Genomic DNA, 16,496 nt, shown 5'->3' with positions numbered 1-16,496 from the left:
TCCTCATTACCAGATATACTACATCCATAACTAGTGGTTTCCTCATTACCAGATATACTACATCCATAACTAGTGGTTTCCTCATTACCAGATATACTACATCCATAACTAGTGGTTTCCTCATTACCAGATATACTACATCCATAACTAGTGGTTTCCTCATTACCAGATATACTACATCCATAACTAGTGGTTTCCTCATTACCAGATATACTACATCCATAACTAGTGGTTTCCTCATTACCAGATATACTACATCCATAACTAGTGGTTTCCTCATTACCAGATATACTACATCCATAACTAGTGGTTTCCTCATTACCAGATATACTACATCCATAACTAGTGGTTTCCTCATTACCAGATATACTACATCCATAACTAGTGGTTTCCTCATTACCAGATATACTACATCCATAACTAGTGGTTTCCTCATTACCAGATATACTACATCCATAACTAGTGGTTTCCTCATTACCAGATATACTACATCCATAACTAGTGGTTTCCTCATTACCAGAAGTACTACATCCATAACTAGTGGTTTCCTCATTACCAGAAGTACTACATCCATAACTAGAGGTTTCCTCATTACCAGATATACTACATCCATAAACTAGTGGTTTCCTCGTTACCAGATATACTACGTCCATTACTAGTGAAATTGTGTGCGCATCGCCCTCGTGCCGCAAATATAGCAAACACAGAAAGGGGCCTATATTGGAGACCAAAAGTCGTCTGGCACACTGCTTAGGATTTCAACAACTTTAATAACTTATGTCTAGCCTACAATCATCAATGTTACTACCAATGTGAAAACAAGACAAAATGACTTCTTGCTCACTTTGACTGTCTAAATTGTAAAATAATTTAACAGATGTCAATTGTTGTACGCTCTGGGCATCACCTTTTACCTCAAATTAACATTGGATTTCTGCTGTTGTGGGCCTTTAACCATCTGTCTGACTTTGTTGTTTACACAGGAGAGAAAAGTGACTATTGTGGATCCTCTGGGGAGTCTCAACAACGTCATAAAGCTGACAAGACAGAGAAAAGTCTCTCCAGATCAGAACTCCTCAAGAAACACCAGCAGAGACTCACAGGGAAGAAATCTCACTGCTGCTCTGTGGGAAAAGATTAAACTCTTCATCAGACCTTAAAATACATCAACGAATTCACACAGGAGAGTAACCTTATGGCTGTGATCAATGTGGGAAAGATTTATCAGATCTAGCTATGTAACTATACGCCAGAGAACACACACAGGAGATAAATCATGTAGCTGTGATCAATGTGGGAAGAGATTTGGTGCTTCTGGATGTCTAACTATACACCAGAAAACACACAGGAGAGAAATCTCATAGCTGTGATCAATGTGACAAGAGATACTCTGATAAAAGATCTCTGATTAAACATCAGAAAATACATGAAGGAGTTTCATGATATCAATGAAATTATGTCACAATGTAGAATGTTTTAACATTGTCGTAGCAGTATTTTAATGATGTTACAATGTAGAATATTAACACATCGTAGTAGGGAGTGTTTTAATTCTACAATGTAGAACCCTAAATGTTTGTCCCCTGTTCTATTGATTTCAACATGATATGGATATTAGCCTCAGGGGGGAAATCCAGGCTCTGAAATGAAATAGTACTATATATGCGATTTAACAAAAAGTGATGAACAAAAAAAGAGTTGTTACACTTACCATGTTGGTGACCCATTTGAATCAAAATACAACACTTCAAAATGTAGCTAGCTGTTTTCAACTATTTGTCCTCTAACCAGGGATGTACACATTATTCCCAGATTCTGTGTGGTTTTTGAGCTGTTAGTTTTAACAGGACGTGCAACCTCATCTCCCTCCTCTCATGATATTGATGAGTTATGACAAATAAGTGTTGTGTTCCTTTGTTTAGTGACCCCTACATTTAAATGCATCACTCCAAAATGTAGTTGACTGTCTTCTGCAGGTTATCCTCTAATCAGTGAGGTAAAAGATATCTCCCATTTCCAGGTGTTTTTTTTAGTTGTGTTAGTTTCAACAGCACATACAACCTGATTTCCCCCCTAATTCATATCATTGATTTATTGCTACAAAAACAACGTTTTTGGTGCTTGTGCAGTTTATAAGGAGCTTGTTTAAAAAATACACATAATATGATTATTGTGGCAGATGTTTGTGTGTAAATAGCACATGTTATGTTTAGGTTTTCAATTTATCCCAAACTGTTTCTGCATATTGGTTATTGATTTGGACACGTTAAAACTGTGTTGTGACATTGGGCTATCCCACCAAGCAAAATGTCATTGAAAAGACGTTGAAAATATGACTACGCAATCAAATATTTCAGATTTACTTTTCATGTAACATTTGGTAGTGATATTTATTCATGCAACCAACTGACAATTTTTTGGTACAATTATATTGACATTGTTGCCCTGTTTTTAGAATATCGGGATTAATTCTCACATGTGCCAAGCCAAATGTACCAGAGCATGACATTGGGGACTGGACCCTGATCCAACAACATGCCTATCAAGTAAACCCTGAAAAGAGAGAGAAGCTTCGCCGTGAGGTTGAAAGGTACTACGGATATTGCAGGAGTTTCCTCTTGAAATCCGCGGTGTCCGTGGTAAGGAAAACTTGGTTGCTGTTTGTCTCAAGGGTGGGCAGTCAAAAGTTTTGCGTTTAGCCAGTGAGTTGCCATGGATCACAATTTATTTTGACTGTACGTTTTTCCGTATTGGAGATGAGTTTTGTTTGGGCTCATTCCAAGGGGAAGAGAGTTCTAGAAGCTAGTGAGTTTTAGGAAGACGAGAGTTCTAGAAGCTAGTGGGGGGAAATGTAGTTTCCCCCCCCCCCCCCTATTTTTAATTGTTGACAGAAGACGCCGTGTTTATATTGGTGAAGCGTTGTAGTTGATTATTTGAAATGGAAATTGTGTTCTGTTAGTGGTGAGCAATCTTGTATAACAAAAAGATAGCATATATTTGGTGTTTTAAGGGGGAAGGTGTTTACAGGCTTTGGTTTTTCATTTATGTTTCGAGGTTGGCTTTTCGCACATACAGCTCGTTAGCACGTAGTGTGCACTGATTGGTGTCACCTCGTTAGTCAGTATGTGTTACACCTGTGCTGGCTTGTCCATCTCGTTAATGGGAAGGTGTTTCACCTGAGCTGGTCCAGGTTCTATTTAAGAGTGTCTGGCCCAGTGCTCCAGTCGGTCTGATAGATGTGGAGAGTCAACACCTTTAGTTGCTCCTCCTTTTTGGTTTGCCTCCTGTCCTTAAGTTTGTTGTGAGTTTCTTTTGTTTTCCTCTTCTTGGTTGTTGTTGTTCGTTCCCTCTTCTGTTTGAGGGACATTTTTGGTCTTTCTTAACATCAAACAATGGATTAAGACAGATATTTTGGGTTGGATAACCCTAACCCTGCAACACAGAAAGAAACACATTTAGTCATATTACTTAAAACAATCAAAGTAATGGATGTGGGGCATCTATGGCCTCAGTTACACCTGGCACCTAAATGTGATTTCTGTCATGCGATCACTCTAAGCTCCATTAGGTTCAGATCTAACAGGATGGCCTTTGACATAGTCTGGATGAAGTTAGGCCACCAAATATGCATAAGAAATGTAAAGAGATGTGGGGTAAAGTAAATTCTACACATATTACCTTCAGAATATCAAAGAACAAATGTGTGTGTCTGAGGGGAAATTTACTTTCATACAGCTAAAACAGGTGAGAAATTACACATATCAGTGGACAATTTGCACTAATGTAAATAAACATAGATGGACCATATTTTGCTAATGTGATGAACCACTAAGGGGACATACATATTTACCATCTAAACCATGTGTGACCTCTCACCTCTCTGGCTGTAGAAGTGATCTTCCGAACCAGTCCCTCAACAGCTCTCTAACTGAGCTCCATCCTCACTGGGTCTTCAGAGGAGAGGAAGGCTGAATGGATCAGTCAGTCAAAAATGTGTAGAGCTGCTGTCTGACAAAATCACTATTTTAGTAGTTAATTAAAGGAAATAAGGCTTTATGACTGCTGAATACAAACTATCAATCACTTCGATCATGTATTTTCAGGTAGAGATACGTCCTTAGCCCGTTGAATTTGACATTTAAAATGGTTACGGTAGGGTTCAGGGTAGGGATGTCCCAAGGATCCCGGATAGCATTGACCATTGTGCCTCTTTTACATAGCAGGTGATGGGTTCTGACTTCTGTACTTTAAAATATGAAATATCCTTATTATGTGAAATTAGAATGAAACAATAATGTATGTTGATGCTAATATATGTACAATATTCCATGATGTTTCTATATGATAAGAGAATAGTATATTTAATATGCCATATAGTATTTAACAGTTTCACTAATTCATTTGAATTAACTTAATTATTATGACACACCCCTCACTATTGTCATTGGTTACACTATTTGCACTGTCTACATAACCTGGTTCAAGTATTCATGACATCACCCTGAGGAAGGCACAGTGATGCTGAAACGTTGGTAAAAACCCATTAAATTGCTGGGAGATTAGACATGGAGAGACTTTCTTTACTTTGATAGTTTATAATTATTTCTCCGTTAATCAGTACCTCCTCACACACTATTTTTCTGGGTGTGCGCCAGCTCATCTTTTTAAGGGTAGGTAACAACACATACGCAACGCTGATCCTCAACACAACACAGGGGCCTCAAACTATCATGGTCCAAGCACACCAAGACAGTTGTGAAGACGGCACGACAAAACCTAATCCCCCTCAGGAGACTGAAAAGATTTAGTATGGGTCCTCAGATCCTCAAAATGTTCTACAGCTGCACCATCGAGAGCATCCTGACTGGTTGCATCCCTGCCTGGTATGGCAACTGCTCTGCCTCCAACCGCAAGGCACGACAGAGGGTAGTGCGTACAACCCAGTACATCACTGGGGCCAAGCTTTCTGCCATCCAGGACCTCTATCCCAGGCGGTGTCAGAGGAACCCCCCCCCACACTCTCTGTTATCATCTATGTATAGTCACTTTAATAACTCTACCTACATGTACATACAGTGGGGCAAAAAAGCATTTTGTCAGCCACCAATTGTGCAAGTTCTCCCACTTAAAAAGATGTGAGGCCTGTAATTTTCATCATAGGTACACTTCAACTATGACAGACAAAATGAGGAAAAAGGAAAAAGTCCAGAAAATCACATTGTAGGATTTTTTAATGAATTTATTTGCAAATTATGGTGGAAAATAAGTATTTGGTCACCTACAAACAAGCAAGATTTCTGGCTCTCACAGACCTGTAACTTCTTATTGAAGAGGCTCCTCTGTCCTCCACTCGTTACCTGTATTAATGGCACCTGTTTGAAATTGTTATCAGTATAAAAGACACCTGTCCACAACCTCAAACAGTCACACTCCAAACTCCACTATGGCCAAGACCAACAGGCTGTCAAAGGACACCAGAAACAAAAAAATTGTTTCAATCATCTGATTAAGCATATTTCTATGTTACTATCCAAACGCCAGATTAAGACTAATTTCCACAGTGACACAATGCTATTCCCAAACATACCTAATCTATTAGTTGTATAACAATATTTTAACCTGCAGGAATATTTTCACATTTCTATCTCATGGTTAGTTCCAAGGATAATGCAACTCTTACATTTACATCTTTTAATACCTTTAAACCTGTACCCCATTTTAGAACAAGTAAATGTTAAAAATAATTACAGATAGCCGACTGGGCCTACACCTCCACACAGGAATACACACTCAGAGCCTATGAGGCTTTTCTAAAAACGACACTTTGCCTTTTTCACTCACCTCTTTATTTAAAAAAAAAAACTAGGTTCGATCATCGATTATCCACTCAGATCAAAGGTGGGTTCATCTGCTCCGTTCCCGAAGTGTGGTCACACTGAGATCCCAAGTTAGAGGGATCTCTCGTGCACCATTTAGCCAGGTCGTCAGTCACCAAGTCAAGATTCACGCCCTCATCGCCAAATGTGGTTGTTGATTTCTTTCATATCAAATGAGGTGACAAACGTATCACACAAGTCAGAGTTATACTTGAACTAAATCTTTATTCACTTAATAATAAGGGAGTAGGTCAAGACAATGTACACATATAAAGTTAATCAATTGAGTGGTCTATGATAATGATGGCTGGTTGATGAATCACCCCCAGATGATTCGTTGAGAGCCCCGATACAAAAGTACAAAGGTCTTTTATAGCCAAGATGCACCCCTTTCAACCTACATGACAAATAACAGATGTATAGAATGGGTCACAAGGTTAAGGTTTGTATGAAAGATACTTATAATTCTCAGCAGACAGTATCTGCTGTAACAACAGTACTCTGTGTAGAGACCAGGGTCTGGCCTGGGGTCATCTCTCCCTGGTACCATATAGAACAGAAACATTAACTCATGCTTTGGAATGCTGTCTCTTTAGGTTTTAAGACATTTTAAGACATTGTAAATATCTGTCATTGTTTTCTCCCAGAGGCCCATCCTCAGGAGAACACAGACACTATAGTTACAAGAACCCCCTATTCTGTTGCATAAAACAACCATTTGATGCAATAAAAGTATTATAACATAATGTTGCAGTTTTGCTCTCAGTGTCCACTGAAAGTTGACTAGTAACAACAACTGGGACCAAAAAGACACCCACCATGAGACCCACTAAATCTGCCCAAGAAGAGGCAAACAAAAGAACAAACAAATTTAAAAAAGGGACGCAAACCAAATAGCTAAAGGTGTTGACTCTCCACATCTATCAAGACAACTGGAGCACTGGGCCACACTCTTAAATAGAACCTGGAAGAGCTCAGGTGAAACACCTTCCCACTAACGAGATGGACAAGCCAGCACAGGTGTAACACATACTAACGAGGTGACCCCAATCGGTGCAACCTACGTGCAAACGAGCTCTACAGGCGAAAGTCCAACCTCAAAACATAAATGGAAAAACTAAAGACTAACACCTTCCCCCTTAATAAGATAATGCTTACCACCAACATAAAACAACTTCAATTACACATTATAATCAATTACAATGCTTCACCTTCACCAATATAAACATGGTGTCTACTGGCTATCAACAATTAAAAACAAGAATTTTTTTTTTTCCCCCACTAGCTTCTAGAACTCTCGTCTTCCTAAAACTCTCGCCCCCTTGGAACGAATCCAAACTAAAATAATTTCCAATACGGAAAAACGTGCAGTCAAAATCAATTGTGACCCATGGCAACTCACTGGCTATGCGCAAAACACAACACTTTTGACTGCCAACCCTTGAGACAATCAACAACCAAGTTGTCGTTACCAGGGACATGTCTGATTTCAAGAGGAAACTCCTGCAATTTCCGTAGTAACTTCCCAACTCACGGCGAAGCTTCTCTCTCTTTTCAGGGTTCACTAGAAAGGCATGTTGTTGGATCGGAGCCCAGTCCCAAATGTACATTTGGGTTAGCATATCTTAGAATGTTTCCCTGCTTTTAGAATATCAGGGTTCAATGTCAATAGAATTGTAGCCCCAAAAAATGTCAGTTGGTTACATAAATAATTATGATTACTAAATGTTACATGAATTGTGAATATGAAATATTTGGTTGCATAGTCTTATTTTCAACGTCTTTTCAATTACATTTTGCTAAGTGGGATAGCCCCAATGTCAAAACACAGTTAACTTGTCTAAATCAATAACCAATATGCAGAAACAGTTTGTGATAAATTGAAAACCTAAACATAAAATGGGCTATATACACAAACATCTGCCACAATAATTATATTACTTGTATTTTTTTAAACAAACTCCTTATAAACTGCACAAGCACCAGAAACGCTGTTGTTTTGACAAGTAGCAATAAATCACTGATATCAATTAGGGGGGAAATCAGGTTGCTCGTGCTGTTGAAACTAACACAACTAAAAAAAACACATGGAAATGGGAGATATCTTTTACCTCACTGATTATAGGACAACCTGCAGAAGACAGTCAGCTACATTTTGGAGTGATGTATTTAAATGTAGGGGTCACTAAAAAAAGGAACACAACACTTATTTGTCATAACTCCTCGATATCATGTTGAAATCAAGTGTGCGACAGGAGGGAGATGAGGTTGCACGTCCTGTTAAAACTAACAGCTCAAAAACCACACAGAATCTGGGAGTAATGTGTACATCCCTGGTTAGAGGACAATTTGTAGAAAACGGCTAGCTACATTTTGAAGTGTCACATTTTTTACTCAAGTGGGTCACCAACGTGGTAAGTGTAACACAACTCGTCAATTTTTATTAAATCACATAAATAGTACTCTTTCAATTCAGAGCCTGAATTTTCCGTGAAGCTAACATCCCTATCAAGTTCAAATCAATAGAAAAGGGGCAAACGTTTAGGGTTCGACATCGTGACATGACTAAAATACTCCTACTACAATGTTGAAACATTCTACATTGTGACATTAATTCATTGATATCATGAACCAACCCCGTCATGTATTTTCTGATGTTTGATCAGAGGTATTTTATCAAGGACAAACACTGATCAGAGCTGAGAATTCTCTTATGTGTGTGTTATATGTTGTGTAGTCCGCTTGCTAGACGTAACAAAACTCTTCCCACATTGAGCAATGCTATGAGATTTCTCTCCTGTGTGTGTTTTCTCTGGTGTGATATAAGGCTGGTTGACTGAGTAAAACTCTTCCCACATTCAGTACAGCTATAAGATTTCTCTCCTGTGTGTGTTCTCTGGTGTTTAGTCAGACTGCTAGATGTAACAAAACGCTTCCCACATTGAGCACAGCTATAAGATTTTTCTCCTGTGTGTGTTCTCTGGTGTGATATCAGGCTGGTTGACTGAGAAAACTTCTTCCCACATTGAGTACAGCTACACGATTTCTCCCCTGTGTGTGTTCTCTGGTGTATAGTCAGCTTGCAAGATGTAGCAAAACTCTTCCCACATTGAATACAGCTATAAGATTTCTCTCCGGTGTGTGTTCTCTGGTGTCTATACCAGTTGCTAGATGTCGTAAAACTCTTCCCACATTCAGTACAGCTATAAGATTTCTCTCCGGTGTGTGTTCTCTGGTGTCTATACCAGTTGCTAGATGTCGTAAAACTCTTCCCACATTGAGCACAGCTATAAGGTTTCTCTCCTGTGTGTGTTCTCTGGTGTGCTATCAGGGTGGTTGACTGAGAAAAACTATTCCCACATTGAGTACAGCTATACGGTTTCTCTCCTGTGTGTGTTCTCTGGTGTATTTTAAGTTCATATGAAAATTTGAAACGTTTCCCACAGTCAGAGCAGCAGTGAGTTCTCTTCCATGAGGGTCTCTGCGGGTGTTTCTTGAGGTGTTCTGATCTGGAGATACTTTTCTCTGCCTCGTCAGCATCATGAGGTTGTTGAGGCTCCCCAGAGGATCCACGATAGTCCCGTCTCTCTCCTGCGTGAACCACAAAGTCAGACAGATGGTTAAAGGCCCACAAAATTAGCAAGAATAGGAATATTTTGGATTATTTTCACATTAGTAGTAACTGATGATTGTAGGCTAGACATCGGTTATTAAAGTTGTTGAAATCCTAAGCATTGTGCCAGACGACTTTTGTTCTCCAATATAGGACGCTTTCTTTGTTTGCTAAAATTGCGGTATGACGTCGATGCACACGCAATTTGTTGTAGAAACTCCTCCCCTCTAATGAGGAAACCGCTAGTTATGGATGTAGTATATCTGTCTGGAGCAAAAATGGCAAGCAAAGAGTTGGGTTTTTCACATTGTATTCTGTATGTGAATGGGGGAAAACTCAGGGAAGTAACCTCCATTTCCAGGAAGCTTATGAGATCATTTCACACTACCTTGGATTATAATTGTAAGGCTCGCTTGAATGTCCTGCTTAATATGTTTGTGTCGTCAGCGCAAATCAATCGCTTTGTATTTACAAAAAAACCACTTCAACCAGTAAAATGCTCTTTATTGCTAGATATTCCATCAGCCTGACAACGAGGGTTTGTACACTAAGTGTTTGCCAAATTTGCACATAACTTCACCTAACATAGACCTACCGTAGGACCAATAACTTCACCTAACAACAACATAGACCGAGGACTATAAATAATTTAATATTTCAGGTGAAACATGGAAACTAAAATGTCTTTGTCATGACATTTCATAACCTGGTCACCAGATAATTTTGTCAATAATCCCACAAGGCTACTCTGTAATGTGTTGTCATTCTAAATGTCCTGAATAAAAGGAAAATAGCTCTGTGTGTTGTACAATAGCCTATCCATCAAGGAACAGTTCTCTACACATTATGAGATAAGTATCTCTGTGTGCAGACAGACTAACGAGACCCTACTATAAATCAAGCAGACAATAACTATAAACATCCATTTGTTAGGGATGTTGGATCGAATGTGGAGCACGTCATAACCGTCTTTACCAGAATAATGAATAAAGAAGCACTTTGGTTGTTGTTGCATGTCGTGATGATTGTCATTTGACTGTCATTCAGAAAATGATTTCCTGGAAATGCTGATGATAGTTGATCATGTGACTAACTAAATTGCAACAGTATTAAGAATGATGTGTGATTATTGAAGAACCGCTTAAATGACAGTATCCACTTGGGTGTTGTCAATAAAGTTAAGGTGACTCTCGTGTTAGAACCATTGGATTAAGCAAACTCTGAAATGATTTAGAATTCCTGTGCCCATGAAAACTGTTTTCCCAGCGTAACATAAGGAGACACTAAATGTTATGTAGTTAGAGTGCATTTCAGAGATCTAAATACAAAAAACTGTCCCACAGCAAGATCCAGTATTTAAGTTGAAGTTCATGACACGACAAGCTTAACGTTATGACTATAACTACTGTTCCCTGAAGGAGGAAAACTAGGTACAACCTACTATTAAATCCACACCTCGCTGGAAGCACCGCCTTCCACAGGTGATGAGCGTGAGGCTCGGATTTATTCCTTAAATTGAATACCGCTTTTCACTGACCCAGGAAAGGGCGGGTTCAAACAGGTGTTGTACCTCGTTTCCCTCCTTTAGGGAAGAGTAATTAAAGTCAAAGTTACATTTGGGATGTCTGATAGTATTTCTGATTGTCTTAACGCACCACCACTAATGAGTTGGAGCTTCTCAAAGTATTTTCTTCTTCACCTCAAACAGCAAGTAAACTATGTCTTATTAAAATCAATTGCGAATGACAATAGTTCCTCAAAGTATTTTCATAAAATATTTCCAGCTCTCGCCCTTTCGATAACCACTCAGCATAAAAGGGAAAAATGTAATGCTCTGATCCATTGGAAATGTCATAAAATACCTGATAACTTCTTATCCTTTTCACAAATAGCATACAGCTGTCTGTCCAGAACTCACTGGCGCGGGAAACTGAGGGCCCAGAATATTTTATACAATGTTGCAAGCTTGCTATCACGAGTTTCGGGCCAACCCAGCTGATAGTTGATACCATGTTTACAGTTTGTTGAAGACAGGCCATGTGCAGCCAATGTGATTTATAGAATATTTATTTTTTTCAGGATATTTTCTACCTTCAGGCTGCAATGTTATTATTTGTTGGCTTTATGTCAGCTATTTTTACATAGTTGGCAATGGCAATGAAAGTTACTTTTCGATTTGTATAATTTTCATTTAGATTCATATAGAATGTAGATTAATGTCCCCTGTAACTATTCCCCAGGTCGTTGCTGCAAATGAGAACGTGTTCTCAGTCAACTTACCTGGTAAAATAACGGATAAATGAATAAAAATGTATCACAGACGATGATTTTGAGATACTACTATAAATTAAATTAATCTGATCCACAAAAATGAGCAGATGAAAATCATAACTTGCATGCAGATTGGTAGAAATGGTAAGATAAACTCCGAATGGAAAAAGTTTGACGACCGCTGGTGCCGTGTATTACTGAAAACTTCAGGAGCATAACGACAGAATTTACGAAGTCCAGCAGCAGCGGGAGGAGGAGAGTTTTTCTACTTCTGGTTAGGTGATATTGATGAATGGCTCCCTTGAGTAATTTGTGTATCTGTAATTATTTAATCAAAAAGCATGCTTAAAGCATCAGACACACATATAGTAGATTTTATTAAAACATGGGGTGATTAGTATAAAGAACAGATGACTCTTGGTTGACCAAGATATATTTTAGTTGGGGACAGCACGAGAACACGATTTTGGGGCTCCCGGGTGGTGGAGCAGACACTGCATCTCAGTGCTTGAGGCATCACTACAAACACCCTGGATCAAATCCAGGCTGTATCACAACCGGCCGTGATTGGGAGTCCCATAGGGCGGTGCACAATTGGCCAAGAGTCGGCCGGGGTAGGCAGTCATTGTAAATAACAATTTGTTCTTAAATTATTTGCCTAGTTAAATAAAGGTTACATTTAAATAAATAAAAAATATTGTTTTATGACAAACCATTTTCTACAAATCCGTCAAGGCACCAACTTTGAGAAGGTTATAAAACAAAGGTTTGAAAACCAATTAATGAATGTAACTGAATCTAGGTATGTTTCGCCTTTAACGTAATGGCATGAAAATAAATAGGCAGAATATTATACAATGACAAAACAGCTGTAACAATTTGAAAATCTACACTGGCAATTCTAGAATATAATACAGTGAGGGAAAAAAGTATTTGATCCCCTGCTGATTTTTCACATTTGCCCATTGACAAGGAAATTATCAGTCTATAATGTTGATGGTAGGTTTATTAGAACAGTGAAAGACAGAATAACAACAAAAAAATCCAGAAAAACTCATGTCAAAATGTTAAAAATTGATTTGCATTTTAACGAGGGAAATAAGTATTTAACCCCTCTGCAAAACATTACTTTGTACTTGGTGGCAAAACCCTTGTTGGCCATCACAGAGGTCAGACATTTCTTGTAGTTGGCCACCAGGTTTGCACACATCTCAGGAGGGATTTTGTCCCACTCTTCTTTGCAGATCTTCTCCAAGTCATGAAGGTTTCGAGACTGACGTTTGGCAACTCAAACCTTCAGCTCCCTCCACAGATTTATGAGATTAAGGTTTGGAGACTGGCTAGGCCACTCCAGGACCTTAATTTGCTTCTTCTTGAGCCACTCCTTTGTTGCCTTGGCCGTAAGTTTTGGGTAATTGTCATGCTGGAATACCCATCTACGACCCATTTTCAATGCCCTGGCTGAGGGAAGGAGGTTCTCACCCAAGATCTGACGGTACTTTGCCCCATCCATCGTCCCTTTGATGTGGTGAAGTTGTCCTGACCCCTTAGCAGATATACACCCCCAAAGCATAATGTTTCCACCTCCATGTTTGACAGGTGGGATGGTGTTATTGGGGTCATAGGCAGCATTCCTCCTCCTCCAAACACGGCGAGTTGAGTTGATGCCAAAAGCTCCATTTTGGTCTCATCTGACCACAACACTTTCACCCAGTTGTCCTCTGAATCATTCAGATGTTCATTGGCAAACATCAGACAGGAATGTATATGTGCTTTTTTGAGCAGGGGGACCTTGCGGGCGCTGCAGGATTTCAGTCCTTCACGGCGTAGTGTGTTACCAATTGTTTTCTTGGTGACTATGGTCCCAGCTGCCTTGAGATCATTGACAAGATCCTCCCGTGTAGTTCTGGGCTGATTCCTCACCGTTCTCATGACCGTGGTTACAACTCCACGAGGTGAGATCTTGCATGGAGCCCCAGGCCGAGGGAGATTAACAGTTCTTTTGTTTCTTCCATTTGCAAATAACCGCACCAACTGTTGTCACCTTCTCACCAAGCTGCTTGGTGAAGGTCTTGTGGCCCATTCCAGCCTTGTGTAGGTCTACAATCTTGTCCCTGACATCCGTGGAGAGCTCTTTGGTCTTGGCCATTGTGGAGAGTTTGGAATCTGATTGATTGATTGCTTCTGTGGACAGGTGTCTTCTATAGAGGTAACAAACTGAGATTAAGAGCACTGCCTTTAAAGAGTGTGCTCCTAATCTCAGCTCGTTACCTGTATAAAAGACACCTGGGAGCCAGAAATCTTCCTGATTAAAAGGGGGTCAAATACTTATTTCCCTCATTAAAATGCAAATCAATTTATAACATTTTTGATATGCGTTTTTCTGGATTTTTTTGTTGTTATTCTGTCTCTCACTGTTCAAATAAACCTACCATTAAAAGTATAGACTGATCATTTATTTGTCAGTGGGCAAATGTACAAAATCAGCAGGGGATCAAATATTTTTTTCCTCACTGTATATAGCCTAGAAACCTGGTTAAACTGTCATTGTGACATCATGGATGAATTCTAGAATATACTATACATCCTAGAAACCTGTTTAAACTATCATTATGACATCATGGATGAATTCTAGAATATACTATATATCCTCAAACTGTTTAAAACAATAACTTTGACCTCAAGGATGGCTGGTCTTTGTATTCATAGTGTAGTGAATTCAGGGGGTAGCCTTGAGCTGAACTCAACCCTGGGTCCAGCGACTGTCAAGCCAACACCTTATAACTGTTACGCCAAGATGTCTGAACTTCTTGATGAGGTGGCTAGGTGTTGGGCAGCCGTTTTGTTGCTGTCTAAAAAAAAAAAAAAAAACACACAACACAGCAATATGCAGTTCAAACAATAACAAATCTGTCATTCCACCACTGTTGCTAATAAGATGAAGGATGGGGATGGAGAAATGAAACTACTCTCAAATTCATAGACAGACCATCCATGATTTCAACATTATAGTTCTAACCATGTTGAGGCTATACAGTGTTTATCTACATTGTTTACAACAGTTGAACTAAGCTTATGAGGCATGTGTTATATTCTTCAATAATCAATGGCTATAAATAAATCATTTAAAAGTCACAATATGGATGTAGCAATTGCAGATTTCCCGCTTTAACACCAAACATCAGATCAACAACTGCAGAGTTTGTGCCTGTTTTTAAGACCGTACTTACTAGTGTTAATTATGGAACGGTTTCTCAATACCATCTTTTGGCTAAATTCACCGTTAGAACCATCGGACACCTTAAGATGCGTTTGGGAAACCGGGCCCAGATATCCAGGTTTCATCTCTTCTTGCTCTGCCTTTGTGGATGTGACAGTCATCTCCCCCTTCTCCTCTTTCAATCCACAAAATGCTTCATCCTCTTTTTTTACTGTAACATCCTCCTCTTTCACTCTGAACGTTTCTTCCTCTTCTTTCACAGTAACGGCCTCACCCTCTACTTCTTGTTTTACTGTGATACCCACCTCTTCTTTAGGAGAGTAGCTTAGTGACCGCATGGTCGGGGATGTTAGCTAGCTAGGCTAATGCTAACTTAACCAGCCTGCTAGCTGACTAATAACTACAACACCGTAAATATGAAATTAAATCGGATAACTAACTAGGACAGAAGTGGGTTTAAAACACCGTGGCTAATATACACTAAAGCGTCTAAAGAGCTTTATTGGTTCGGCTGTTTTGTATAGCAAGCTACCGAGGTGGCTGACAACCTGTAGCTGCTGTTTAAAGAAGCGTTCCGTCCACTAGATTATACGTCACACCAACAGTATTACCTTAAAGTCTCACTTCGCCATCTGCTGACTGGAGTGGGTAACGCAGTTGAGTAAAATGTATATTTAATTTTCAGACAACAAGTTAAAGTGTAGGAAGCATGAGTTTTGAAAATCAAAAGTGCTTGCTCCTTTTTGTTTCGTCAACTTTTCGGTAGGGATGTTACGTTTGATACCTTGAGCTACGTGGCATGCGTCCAAATCGCTAAGCAATAAACTTTTAAGCAGTGTGCCGATGCCTATATCACTTTATCAGCAGCACGTGATCAATGACGTCTGAAGCTTAATTTCGTCGAACAACCACCTGATTGGTTTGGTTTTGGGCTTGTTCGACACTGCAGGCGACTGACTGACTTTCGAATCACTATACATTGTAAATATCTACTCATTATTATTTATAAATCAGTCAGCCAGTCACCATTTACCCACAATGCAGCATGGATTTGATGCTCTCAAACACGGCCAGTGGTTTAGTAAATGACACAAAGGCTATGTCATCTATAATAATGACATAAAGGCTATGCTGCTACGTCATCTATAATTTTTTTAACCTTTATTTAACAAGGCAAGTCAGTTAAGAACACATTCTTATTTTCAATGAAGGCCTGGGAACAGTGGGTTAACCGCCTGTTCAGGGGCAGAACAACAGATTTGTACCTTGTCAGCTCGGGGGTTTGAACTCGCAACCTTCTGGTTACTAGTCCAACGCTCTAACCACTAGGCTACCCTGCCACCCCTAATAATGACATAAACACTATGCTCCTACGTGTGGGATGTCATCTACAATAATGACATAAAGGCTATGCTGCTACAGTGTGGGACGTCCTCTATAATAATGACATAAAGGCTATGCTGCTACGTGTGGGATGTCATCTATAATAATGACATAAAGGCTATGCTGCTACGGT

General features: G+C 39.4%; 1 protein-coding gene across 1 annotated transcript; it reads right to left on the bottom strand.

The window, feature by feature from the left end:
• Positions 1-7,542: 7,542 nt before the first annotated feature.
• On the bottom strand, positions 7,543-15,554 carry LOC135521650 (zinc finger protein 572-like). The gene is made up of 2 exons (XM_064947337.1): positions 14,991-15,554; positions 7,543-9,467 (listed from the first exon to the last, which is right to left on the bottom strand). Exons 1-2 carry the CDS (start codon positions 15,316-15,318, stop codon positions 8,599-8,601), a joined length of 1,197 nt encoding a protein of 398 aa, XP_064803409.1. The 5' UTR covers positions 15,319-15,554; the 3' UTR covers positions 7,543-8,598.
• Between the last annotated feature and the right edge of the window lie 942 nt (positions 15,555-16,496).

The sequence above is a fragment of the Oncorhynchus masou genome, chromosome 4, assembly GCF_036934945.1.
Source record: "Oncorhynchus masou masou isolate Uvic2021 chromosome 4, UVic_Omas_1.1, whole genome shotgun sequence".
NCBI lineage: Eukaryota > Metazoa > Chordata > Actinopteri > Salmoniformes > Salmonidae > Oncorhynchus > Oncorhynchus masou.
Note: the sequence above shows the minus strand (reverse complement) of the source record. Positions and strands in the feature narration are given on the sequence as shown.

Bases quoted from the DNA above. Each gene is read 5' to 3' on its own strand.
- LOC135521650 (XM_064947337.1), bottom strand. From the start codon at position 15,318: ATGCGGTCACTAAGCTACTCTCCTAAAGAAGAGGTGGGTATCACAGTA. The intron at 9,468-14,990 runs GTAAGTACGGTC...TGGTTCACGCAG, and splicing joins CCGTTCCATAATTAACACTA to GAGAGAGACGGGACTATCGT.